Genomic DNA, 12,422 nt, shown 5'->3' with positions numbered 1-12,422 from the left:
CATCATAAAGTTTTTTCCTAATATTTAGGCGGAATCTCTTTTCTGTGAAAACTGTTTAAAAACACAAACCCACACTCTATCCTAGCCTCCTCCCCCTTAATCACATAGAAATTTAAGGCAACAAAAGATGTAACAAATGAGATGGCATCAAAAAGAGTTGTTCTGGAAAGTACAGTATGGCCTTCCCCAACTTTGCAAGGATAAGCAAAACTGTGGATAGAAATATTGAAATGAAAGATTTATGGCCCATAGGGTCACGCCTGCGGGCCTAGAAAATGGCTACAGATATGGATAAATGAAACAGTAGATATTGGTCCTGCAGATACTGGGGGAAGGGGTCATATTATGTAAGATGATGAAAAAATAAATAGAATCATAGAGTTGGAAGAGACCACAAGGACCATCCAGTGAAAGCAAGAGGGGCTTAGTAAATACAGATAGAAAGGCACGGGGAAATTGCAAAAACTCTAAATTTTGTGGCACATGAAAATCACTAGTATCAAAGAACAGGTTATTTGTAATTCCCTTTCCTTCAGTAAGAGCTGTGGATTTCTACATTGGCAGGTTAAACAAAATTACTGTCAGGGTACTTTCCTGATTTATGTTTTTAACAAAGATATAACTCTTTAAAAAAAAAAAGAAAAAAAAAGAAGTGGTTGCATGTAATTTCCCCTGCTAGACGTGGGGAGTGGGTGGCTGAGTACGACAGAGCTATTCAGAGCACTAAAACTGTAAACACTTCAGATTTCAAGCAGGAATCACCCACACACATCCAGATTTCTGTTTTTTAAATCTTAAGGGCCAGACACTTGTTTTCAAGAGTGCTGCAGCTCTCTCCTACCCATTCAATGCCTGCCTGCCTGCCTAGATGTGCAGTTCCTACCAGGTCCATGTGCTTGAGGCTGTCGAGCAGCTTGCAGTTACGGTTCTTAAGGCGATGGGCTTCGTCAATGATGACGCAACGCCACTCTATCTCCCTCAGCTCAGGACAGTCTGACAGGATCATCTCAAAGGTGGTGATCAGGGCATCGAATTTATATGCTCCTGGGATCAGGCGTCCCTGTTAGGAGGCAAGAAAAGTGTTAAGCAATTTGCCATTCTGCTTTCTCCAATGACACATATAGTTTTATTGGTTCAAGCTGCTAGTCCCTTTGATTGGTGGAACAAACCACACTGAACCAACAATGTAAAGAAGCTACTGAAGTGTACTGAAAGGACAATGTATAACCTTAGGTGCCCTCTCCAGAAACAAAGCACATACACATACACACACACACATATACAAAACAGTATCTACTTAATCCATTTGTTATTGTTATGTATCTTCAAGCTTCCAAGTTATGGTGAACCCAAGGCAAACTTATCATAGGGTTTTCTGGGGCTGGATGTATGTGACATGCTCAGGGTCATCCAGTGGGTTTTCACGGCCAGCAGGAACTCCAACCCTGGTTTCCAGAGTCGTAGTCCAGCACTCAAACCACTATGCCACATTGCCTGTCACTTAATTCATTAGGCATGTTTTAATCTTCTAGATTTAGCTGGACAACAGCACCGATCATCCCTCAGCACTGGCTACCCTGGCTAGGGAAAATGGTGACTGCAGTCCAACATCTGGAGGGCCACAAGGACTATAGAAGGAAGCCTAGAAGTTGCAGTTTATTTCAGTCAATTGAAAATATTGCTAATGCTTAGGCAGTTCTTATTAAAACTACAAGTCCTAGGCACCTCTTGGATTACTATACTTGCAATTCAATTGATTGCTTTGTTTTTGTGAACAATGATAGAACCATATAATAATAGTTGGAAGAGACCACATGAGCCATCTAGTCCAACCCCCTGCCATACAGAAAAAGCACAATCAAAACAGCCTTGGCAGATGGTCATCCAGCCTCTGTTTAAAAGCTTCCAAGGAAGGAGCTTCCACCACACTCTGAGGCAGAATGTTCAACTGTTGAACAACTCTCACGGTCAGGAAGTTCTTCCTAATGTTCAGGTGGAATCTCTTTCCTGTCATTTGAACCCATTGCTCCGAGTCCTAGTTTCCAGGGCATTATAAAACAAGCCTGCTTCCTCTTCCTTATGACATCCTTTCTCATATTTATACCTGGCCATCATGTCTCTTCTCACCCTTCTTTTCTGCTGACTAAACATACCCAGCTCCTCATAGGAATTCATGGTCTCCAGACCTTTGATCATTTTAGTTGCCCTCCTCTGGAACACCTTCCAGCTTGTCAATATACTGGACACAGTATTCCAGATGAGGTCTAACCAAAGCTGAATACAGAAGCACCATGACTTTCCTCAATCTAGACACTATACCCCTTTGGACGCAGCCCAAAATCCCTTTGGCTTTTTTAGCTGTTGCATCACACTGTTGGCTCATGTTCAAGTTGTTGTTCACGAAGACTCTAAGACCTTTTTCACATGGACTGTTGTTGAGCCAGGCATCACCCATTCTGTATCTTTGCATTTCATTTTTTTCTGCCTAAGTGAAGTATCTTATATTTATCCTTGTTGAAATTCATTTTGTTAGTTTTGGCCCAGCACTCTAATCTGTTAAGGTCATTTTGAATTCTGATCCTGTTCTCTGGAGTATTAGTTATCCCTCCTAATTTGGTGTCATATCCCTCCCAATTTTCAATTGTTGTTATTGGGGGAAAGTAATGGGAAGTACACAGGGAGTTTTTTGCTTTTTTTAAAGCTTGCTACACTGCCATTTATTTTCTATAATCCTGATGTCCTTGTATCATCATCACCATAATCATCACCATCATCTGATGTCTTCCCATACCCGGGAATCCTTGCAGTACATCTCATACTGCTGGATCATCTGGCGGGAGGCAAGGCTTCCGTGGTACACGATGGTGTTCATCTCAGTCCAGGTGTTGAACTCCCGCTCCCAGTTGGTGATGGTGGAGAGAGGGGCGATGACCAGGAAGGGCCCCCGGATGCCCATATTGTAAACCTCTTGCAAGAAGGCAATAGACTGGATGGTTTTGCCCAGGCCCATTTCATCAGCCAGGATGCAGTTTTGCCTGTGGAAGGAGTGGGGAGGGAGTTCAGAAACAAATTGCTACTCAGCTCCCCAAAACACCAAACGATCTACAAGACAGGAATATTAGTAACTAGACTGGAACCTTAAACAGAATTGGGAACCTCTGGATCAGTGCGAAATAAAACTTCCCGAAAGGCCAAAACAAAGATTTTCAAGGTGGCCACATGCTCTTACCCCATGATCCTATTTCCTGGTGACTTTGTTGATTTTGCCATGTTTTTTCTTCCTGTTCCCAAAGGCTGGAATGCCTCTCTTTAGTTACAGATAGTAATACTAAAATACGCTGGAAGTTTGATTTCTATCCTTTTGCCTTTACCCTGCCCATCAGTGGGGTATGGTCCAGGAATTTCTCTGAAATCATATTTGGCCTTTTTTTCAGCCTTGCCCTAGAATGAACTAATTAAGAAATGCCTACCCCAACTGCATTGAAGAACTATTCAACCTCTCTAATGGTTCGCAATGATGTTATATTTCAAAATAGCACTCAGAACATATAAGACAGCTCTGCCAACAACAAGGATGGTTTACTAATTCTCTACTTTGTCCTTTCCCTTCCCACACTCTCACCTGTTGTACCAGTTAAAAAGCAACCAATTCACACCCTCCAGCTGATATTCCCGCAACTGGTTGCCATTCTTATATTCGTGAGTAAGCTCCAGTTTTTTCCAGGAACCTGCCTGGGGACGGGCCTGTGAAATCATTGTTAAAGGGACAAAGAAGAGATTCTGTAACTAACAAAACATCACTTAAAGGACCGGATTTGATTGGGCAAGTTTTCATCCTTTTTTTTTCAGATACAGAGCCCTTCCCTTTTGAAAGTTACTTGTGGGATAAAATACGAAAAGCAGTCCCCAAATACTGCAAATAAATAAACAAACAAATAAATAAATAAATGGCACAATACTGTCAGAAGAAGAGAAGTTCATGAATCCAGACTTGGAGACAAAGAAATATCCTTAGCCCCACTTACTCCTACTTACCACCCTCTTGAGTTCAGGATGCCTTGACTGGATACGCTTGAACTCTCGGACCTTCCCTTCATCCACATCCTCTTTGAGTTCCCACGTACTATCCTCGTAGGGGAGGGAACACCACTTGACCAGGTAATAGATCACGGGCTACAGCACATTCAAGAGGTAGCACATAGGACAAGTTTATTTTTAGTTTTGAGCAGCATCATTCTATTTATAGATTTTTGACTCGTCCTTTTGCATTGATAAAATACATTTTAAAAAGGGGAATAAACCAAACCTTATGTAAGCAGAAATAACTGATTAAAATTGGAAAAGCCTGATTTAAAGCAGCAACTCAGCAACAGCAGACAACTATCAAAGGTTTAGCTGACTATGTTAAGCTTCAATGTGTGTCTATTCATAGATAGAGAAGGGATAGATACCCTGGTGATAGCTTTCCACAATCCTGGTGCTACCACCAAGTATGCCCTGTCAGCAATGTCTTGGATGGTGGCAGAATGATGACAAGAGTCTCCAAAGCTGACTTTAAAACTCAGGCAGACGGTTTGGAAGGTAAGGCCTGGTAGACATCAGTTCCTTACAAAGTGCTTCTTCTCAAGTAACAAATCAACCAAAACATCAACACACCTCCCCATTGTCCTTGTCAATGCTGTGCGACTCATCCAGGATACGGTCCACTTCCACATAGTCTGGGTTGAAAGGGTCCTCATCCTGTGGGGACAGAAGGCAAATGTGTGGGCAAGGCCTTGTATGTTTTGACAGACCCGTGCACACCTGTCCTAAGAAAGCTGAGATCAAGCAGGGAGCTGGCTTGCTAGGGACTTCTTTTTTATATTCTAATTCTCTGGTACCTCATGGAAGAAGTGCCTCATCTGAGCCATTTTGGTCTTAAAGCGCTTGAGCTTCTGGTGTATTCTCTTGTCCTTCTCCAGCTGAGCAATTGTGGCCCACTCACAATGTAGGTAGGAGCTTAGGAAAGAAAGAGACAAATATCTTTAAAAAGCCCTTAGGATTGTCAAGAAAGCAAAAGGCTGAACTGAATAACAGAAAAAAAATGCTCCTTGTAGTAGCTGAGACAATTTTAAAGTAATTGTTGTTTTTCTATACTATGTATGTTTGGCATCGAACTGTGCCTGTTGTGAGCCGCTCTGAGTCCCCTTTGGGGTGAGAAGGGCGAGATATAAATGAAGTACATAAATGGGACCTCTATTTTTCAGCCCTCACACTAGCAGCAGAATTGCAGAGGTAGCACAGCATGCCACATCGATACTCACTAGTTCTTGTATTTCACAAAGAATTCTTCTGCCTCTGTGAATTGACCATTGGGGAGCTGTTGACAAGGGAAAACGAGAAATCAAATCTAGGTGCTAAAAGGCCAAGGAGGGGGAGAGGCATAGGTTAAGTTACTGGGGAATGTGTGGGGATGACTCCTAAAACAATGACTTCTGTCCTGCGGCCCCCAAGGCTTTTTGAGGTATGATTGATCCCCGATTTCTTTCTCGAAAAGGCTTATGAGACTTTTTCCCATCAAAGAATGTAATGTACCTCATAACTTTTACTGCCATTTCCATCTCCCTGCCCAGTCATTACTACCACTTGATATGGTTTACAGTAGGCCTTCCACTTTTGCAGAGATTAAATATATAGGCCTTTTGTGAAAGTGGGGGAAAGGGTAAAAAACAGTATTTTTAAAAATCTGAGAACACACTTCTTTAGGAATGTTTAGGTCTTTGAGTGCAACTCCATGGTCAACCTCTGGCAGAACCTCTATTAGAAACTGATTACAGAATTGCACTGGGGGACCTAGAAGGATCATATTAATCAAATCCAAGAATAATGAAAATTAAACCTACGAATGTAGAACTACAACTGCAATTTGATTTTTTTAAGGAACCCAAGCAAAACTGGGAGATGGCACTAGGGCTTACCCTGGAGTGTAATCATATAATTCAGTCTTTACGTTATACTGCTAATGCCTTTGAAGAAAGTGTTGGGGTGTGCTTTTGCCTCCAGAGGTTCTCCTGTAACTGAATCCCTACATTCCATAGTGATTACCAAAGAAATGGAGTAGATTGATTAAGGGGGAGTATCAGTCCCATTCTACCCCACAAATATAAATACAGCCATTCTCACCTCTTTCTTCACAACCCGCATGGTGAGCACTTTGTCTACTATAGCAGCATCCTCCTCACTAGGGTTTTCCTTTTGAGTGAGGAAAAAAAGAGAAGTCACGCAAAGAGGTTAAAGAACAGGCATGCAGAACCCACCTGGTTCCATCTGTGTGATCTTTAGAGGATCCCAGGCGAAGAAAGCGACCTGCCCAATTTACCAGTTGCCCACCCTTAGTTTAAGAGATTTTACTAATGGCTACAAAGTGGGAAAAGGACAGGGATCCTGTACCTTTAGGGGTTAGGAGGAAGAAAGAATTTCTACAGATGGGAGTTTGTGGAGTCTCGTCCTCTTTTTCCCACCTGCCAACCCTACTTCCACTGTATGCCCAAATTCTCATTCTTCACTTACTGAGTTGTCTAAACTTGGTCACAGTGTGTGGGCTTTCTGTTTTAAAATGTATGTTCTTTTCATCCCCACTCATGTGTTGCTGTTTTATTTCTTGATACGTTTTATGAAACAGGTGCTTTCTTTTATTAACACAATGACGTAGAATTGCCAAATGCCACACACAACCTCCCACCTACTCCAGTTTGGCCAATCCATGTGACAAAATGATTGGAGAAGAACATATATCCCCCTTGGGGAACATCCAGAGAGGCCTTACCACAAAGAACTGCATGGAAGGTAGTGTCTCGCCCTCAGGGATTGGTTCTGGGACAGGCGGTGCAGGGGCTGGGGCCTGCTCAATCTTGATAGGCCCTGTCACATCCAACTCTTCATCGTCCTCATCGTCTGTGATCTTGATGTCCAAGTCCTCTGTGTACTTCTTCCGTTTCACCTGACGGTTTGAACGCCGCTTCTACAGGGAGGAAGAACCATAGGGACACACAACTGAGACTGAAGGCAAAGAAGTTAATAGCTTTGTTTTGAAATAATATACCCTCCAGGTGTGTGTCTGTGTGTGTATATATGAAAGGAGTAGCAACAATTTGAATAATCCCATTAGGAAACTTTACAATAACTAAAGACATAAGCTACGAACCAGAGCATAGAAAAATTATTCTTTGAGTGCAAGCCCCAATTATGTTATTGAAGCTTCTGAGAGCTGTTGTCCAAAAAAAAAAGGGGGGGGGGGGGAAGAGAGAGAAAAGAATCCAAGTTTGTATATCTCAAATCCATTTGCTTTTCACGTCTTACCTGAATACTGCTTTCCTCTTCCTCATGTGGAGCCTGAGATGGCATGACCTCTGCATCCGAATTGTCTGAAGAAGCATTACGTTTCCGCTTCTTCCCTACTACTGGGGTGATGGTGCTGGAACGAGATAAAAAAAGGTGGAACTAATAGACACCCTCCTCTAAAGATGAGAAAGAACCAAGATAAGCTTTCGGTAAAACTCCTACCTTGGCTTTCCCCGGCCTTTGCTCTTCCCAGATCCTCCTTGGCCCCTGCCCTTTCGTGGCCGCTCCTCCTTGGGGGTCCGCTCACCCCCTCCCTTCCGACGCCGCTTGCGCTCCCCCGTCTCCTCTGGCCGTACACTGGGCAGTTCATCCTCATTTAGCACACGGGGGATGTTTTGTTCCCCTCGTGCTCGAGCACGGGCAATAGCTTCTGCTACGATCCGGTTGGCCTTCTCCTGCTTCTTCTGGTGCTCTAACTTGCGGGATTCATCTGAGCCGCTGCGGGTTGTCCCGCTGGAGGATGGGAGGGCTGCGACCTCGCTGCTACTCAGAACCTTGACAACCGAGAGCCCCGATGAATTGCCTTGTGATGAGCTGGCCTGCAAAATTTGATAGTGGCATTCTTCAAGGTGATCTATTGACATTTCCAAGATAACTAGTCAGTAGTACAAAGACCCCATTTTGTCCTAAGGATCACCAGGTGCTGAGGTGAGTTCTAAATATCTCCAACTCCAACCAAAGCTAGGAGGAGCCTAGTAAGGTTTCTAGTCCATTACTAGGCTCCTTCTAGCATCTTAATCTTATGAACATGTGTCTCCATATTCTTTTAGAACTGGAGTGGGGAACTTTTAGGATGTTTTAAAGATTTTTTTTTTAAAAGATGTTTTTAAAATGTTTTTTTTAATTGTTGATTTTAGCCGGTTCTTGTAAGCCGCTCCGAGCCCTAGGGGAGTGGCGGCATATAAGTTTGAAAAATAAATAAATAAATAAATAAATAAACTATGTCCTGGATGTAGTCCACAACTAATTTCCATAGCAGCATTCTAGATGCTTTGCTCCTCTGCTACTTCAACCTGTCCTGCTTTTACACTAAACAAAGAAGAATCTTCACCCTGTGTTTGACCAGCAAACTGGCAGGACATAAACATGTCATTTTGCTTGTTATCTGACACTCTGCCATTTTACTGTGCTGATTATCGATGCAGAAATGTCTTTTTTTCATGGAAAGCACAGTCTATGGAGAATTCGTTGCAATGCCCATCATATAATGCATGCTCCACATCAGGGATTATAAAAGTGACTGTAAATATGGGTGCAATATCCCTGTGCTTCTGAGTTTGCTATATAAGGGTTAGTGGAATTCTTCAGTCCAGATACACTGTGTCTATGTGGTGGTATCCAGTGGTGGGACTAGATAAATAAGGTCTTGGACAGGAAGCATAAAGGCTTTTAGAAGGTCCTTACATTTGATGTTAAAGGCAGACAGGTGGAAACCTAGTCCTTACCTGTGGCTGAAGCACAACCTTGAGCGGAACTGTCACCCTCTGTCCTGAGCCACCAACCACTTGAGCCTGTTGTACTGAAGAGACGTTCAGAGGCACTTGCTGTCCCGAGGTGCTGGCTGGAGGCTGCTGCAAAAGCTGGATCTTCTGAGTTCCAGGTTGGCCGCTCAGTTGTTGCTGCTGCTGGCCAGGTTGCTGGACCTGGAGTTGGATGGTGACAACCTTGGCTGGCTGCCCTGGCACACTCTTGGCTTGGCTCAGGGCGGCCAGTTGGTTCCCCTGGAGCACAATCTTGCCTGGCAGGCTCCCTAAAACCACATGGCGTTGTCCCGGGTTGCCTCCACCTGCTGGGGGTTGCTGGAGAACCAGAGTAATGCGCTTTGACTCTCCCTTAAAAAGGAAAAGAAAAAAGAACCAATGGAAAATAATGCCACAATAGTTAAACAGGTTTTCTCCGCATTACTATATGTTACCAGTGGAAAGGGGGGCTCTCGTGGCTGGATATACTGAAGAAACAGAAATTTGGACTATAGATTGGACAATCCATGGCTCTTTGTAGCACCCTAAGCACATCCACTTTTGTTGGAACTGTCTGTTTCTCCAAAAGGAGTAATCCATCTGAAAGATCTTGATAAGATCCTGCATGGCTGGACCTGTTTTTGATGAATTTAAGGTCAGCTTATAAGAATCCTCTATCCAGACATGAAAATATGGCTCTTTCCATGCTTCTCTCCATATCAGATAGTAACAAAAAGTGGAACAACTGCACATGTTCAGGGCTGGAATTGAGTATCCAAGAATAGGTTCTCACACTTAAAGAGGAGAACTGGAAAATCTGCTCCTACAAATACACATTTTTTGAAAAAAAATCCCCTAAACAAAGATACAACATTTCCAGAAATGTTGATACCATGGGCTGGGAAATGTTTTTGTTTTGTTTTTTTACACACACACAATATTTTTTGGAGGAAAGATGTTGTAGATTAAAAGTCACTTTGTTATTTTAGGAAAATAGAATGTATTATACAAAGTTTGGTTTGGCACAAAGCTGACATGTTTTGTATCTTAAGACTATATTACTCATAGAACAATTACAAATTGAATTCAGTATATAAGTATTTTATTTTTTATTACAAATAGAGCTGCAAGGAACCTCTTTTGCTACACCTGCCTCTTAGGACATCTCAGAAACTTAGCAAAGTCGGGCCTGGTGATTAATTTGATGGAGTTCCACCTCAGAATACTAGGCTGTATAGGCTAAACTGCAGAGGAAGGCAATAATAAACTACACTGAGTACCTCTTGCCAAAAAAAAAAAAAACTCTGTGAGATTTATGGGGGTCAATTATAAGGTACATACAGCACAAGAAGAGCCAGATTGCTACGGCCTACTCACCTGGGCTGGAGTGGAAGTCAGTGTCACGGCCGGTTTAAGTGGCGTGGTCCCAGTACTGGGTACAGCCTGGCTCTTGACAGGCTGCAGCACCAGCTGCTTGACGGGTCGGCCGGGTTGCACCAGCCGATGGAGTGTGGTGGGGGTCCCAGCTCCAGGAGACACTTTGGTGGCCAGCACCGCATTGCCCGAGACGATGGAGACACCCGGCCGCAAGGGCGTGCCTGTCAGTACCTTGGCAAAGGTTACTTTGCCTCCATTGGCTGCCCCAATGGGCTGGGCTTGGATCTGGGCTACATGGGCGCCTGTCATTGAACTGCCAGCAGGTGCCTTCAAGATGACGATCTTTGGGGCGGTAGGAGTAGCAGAAGGAGGCGCTGTTGTAACAGTTAGTTGTCCACCGGTGGAGGAAGAGGGGGCAACGGCTGTCACGGTGGAGGACACACCCATGAAGGGGTTGCCCTGGCTGAGGACCTCCTGATCTTGGGAGGCCTGCAGGAGTCCCGGCTGGTGCTGCTGGGATAGTTCGGGCCCAGCCTCACGCTGTGTGTTTGGAAGGGTAAGAGTCTGTACTTGAACAGATTCTGACTGCGAGGTGGTTCGCTGTTCCTTGGGTCCACCAGCAAGAGAATCCAAGGCACCGCCTGGCAACCCCAGGGCCTCCTCAATGGGGTCTGGGGCACCCTGATTAAAACTCTCATCTGTTAACGAGTCCAGACCAAAGAGGTTGGGATCGTCAAAGAGGTCCATGATGGGGTCGGCCATGGCGGAATAAAGAGCTTGAGCTCTAGGATGGGGGTGGTGGTTGACCAAGTGTCTGCCTCCCCCGCTTCAGCTGAAGTTCAAGTCTCCAAGGATCACACGATCAGACTGCAAAGGCCCTCATGGAGGAAGAGGTTGATTACAGCTGGCTGCAATGGAGGAAACCATCACTGTTAAACAAAAGCTAAGATGTCTTCTCATATTCCCAGAATGCACAGCTTCCAACAAGACACAGACTTTTATGCCTAGCTAAATCCCACAGCCCTGTCAGTTTTTATTTCTATCCAGTATAAAACACACAACTAGTCTGTCTTAGAACAGTCTTTAGCATCCTTAATATGAGATAGAAAGAGTAATAGATTTTGAAGCTCAGCCCTAAGCTAGTCTTTCCCTAAACTGGTGTTCTCCAGATGAGTTTGACTGCTCTCTCCCTCACCCCAGCTGTCCCTATGCAAGCTGGAGTGTGAATCCAACACTTGTGGAGAATACCCGAGTTGAGGAATATTGCATCACACATAAATGTACATGTCAGTATCTTACCAAATCCTCTTTAGTAACAGATTACAATATGGAATAGAGACAGACATGTGTATTTATCATCTGGCACCAAAACTAGTTTGTTGCTTATCTTAAAATGGGGGAGTCTGGATCACTTTCTTAAGGCACCTCACCTGAGGAGGACTATTTCAACTTGTCAAGGAGCCAGACAAAAATGTATAAGATACACTGCCCCATATCCACAGATTCCAACTTGAAAATATTCCCAAAAAAATTCCCAAGAGCAAACTTTCCCATCTTATACAAAGAATAGCATGTTACTATACCACTCCATATAACAAGACTTGGGCATTCACATATTTTGATATCCACAGGGTCTTGGAACCTAACCCAGCAGATACCAATGATCCAATTCTCTACATAAGTACAATGTAGCCAGGGGGGTCCAGATACAAAACAGGCTTGGAGAAAGGCAGCATATAAATTAAATGAAGAAAGGCATACTATATTATTTAGTACTACTGTAGCTAGGGTCTTCAGAATACAAAACAATTGTCCTACTACAGATCCCTGAACATGTTTCTTGGGCTTATGTAATTACATAATTGACGTAATGTTTTGTTAGGTAGTTTAACTTTCATTATTATAATCAAGAGAGCCAAGTGCAGAAGTGTGACCATGGGAATAGAGCTCAGGGAAGCCAGGGTTCAAATCCCCACTTAACAATGGAAACCCACTGGTAACCTTGGGCAAATCACCTTCTATCAGCCTCAGCAGAAGGCAATGGCAAATCCACATCAAACAAACTTTGCCAAGAAAAGCCCATAAAAGGGTTGCCATAAATCACAAACAATGTGAAGGCTCACAACAACAACACAGTTTTTTAAAACCATCTTTCCCATGGAATCTCAGTGAGAAATCCAATGTAAGAAGGGTCAGATAGTAATA

At 43.6% G+C, this 12,422-nt stretch overlaps 1 protein-coding gene across 4 annotated transcripts in view; it reads right to left on the bottom strand.

Annotated features, from left to right (window-relative positions):
* chd8 (chromodomain helicase DNA binding protein 8) overlaps positions 1 to 12,422 on the bottom strand; it is a 50,329-nt gene that overhangs the window by 18,496 nt on the left and 19,411 nt on the right. For all 4 annotated transcript variants that reach the window (XM_008120404.3, XM_008120408.3, XM_062957290.1 and 1 more), the window contains 13 exons: positions 10,218 to 11,125; positions 8,826 to 9,212; positions 7,543 to 7,919; positions 7,339 to 7,453; positions 6,806 to 7,000; positions 6,163 to 6,231; positions 5,304 to 5,359; positions 4,881 to 4,998; positions 4,657 to 4,740; positions 4,036 to 4,173; positions 3,623 to 3,744; positions 2,792 to 3,035; positions 884 to 1,060 (listed from right to left, as the gene is read on the bottom strand). In XM_008120404.3, the coding sequence (XP_008118611.2) occupies positions 884 to 1,060; positions 2,792 to 3,035; positions 3,623 to 3,744; positions 4,036 to 4,173; positions 4,657 to 4,740; positions 4,881 to 4,998; positions 5,304 to 5,359; positions 6,163 to 6,231; positions 6,806 to 7,000; positions 7,339 to 7,453; positions 7,543 to 7,919; positions 8,826 to 9,212; positions 10,218 to 10,979 (2,844 nt within the window). In that variant the 5' untranslated portion in view covers positions 10,980 to 11,125. The remainder of the gene's footprint in view (positions 1 to 883; positions 1,061 to 2,791; positions 3,036 to 3,622; positions 3,745 to 4,035; positions 4,174 to 4,656; positions 4,741 to 4,880; positions 4,999 to 5,303; positions 5,360 to 6,162; positions 6,232 to 6,805; positions 7,001 to 7,338; positions 7,454 to 7,542; positions 7,920 to 8,825; positions 9,213 to 10,217; positions 11,126 to 12,422) is intronic.

This window comes from Anolis carolinensis, chromosome 6, assembly GCF_035594765.1.
Source record: "Anolis carolinensis isolate JA03-04 chromosome 6, rAnoCar3.1.pri, whole genome shotgun sequence".
NCBI classification, from domain to species: Eukaryota; Metazoa; Chordata; class Lepidosauria; order Squamata; family Dactyloidae; genus Anolis; species Anolis carolinensis.
This window is presented reverse-complemented; position numbering and strand designations above follow the sequence as displayed.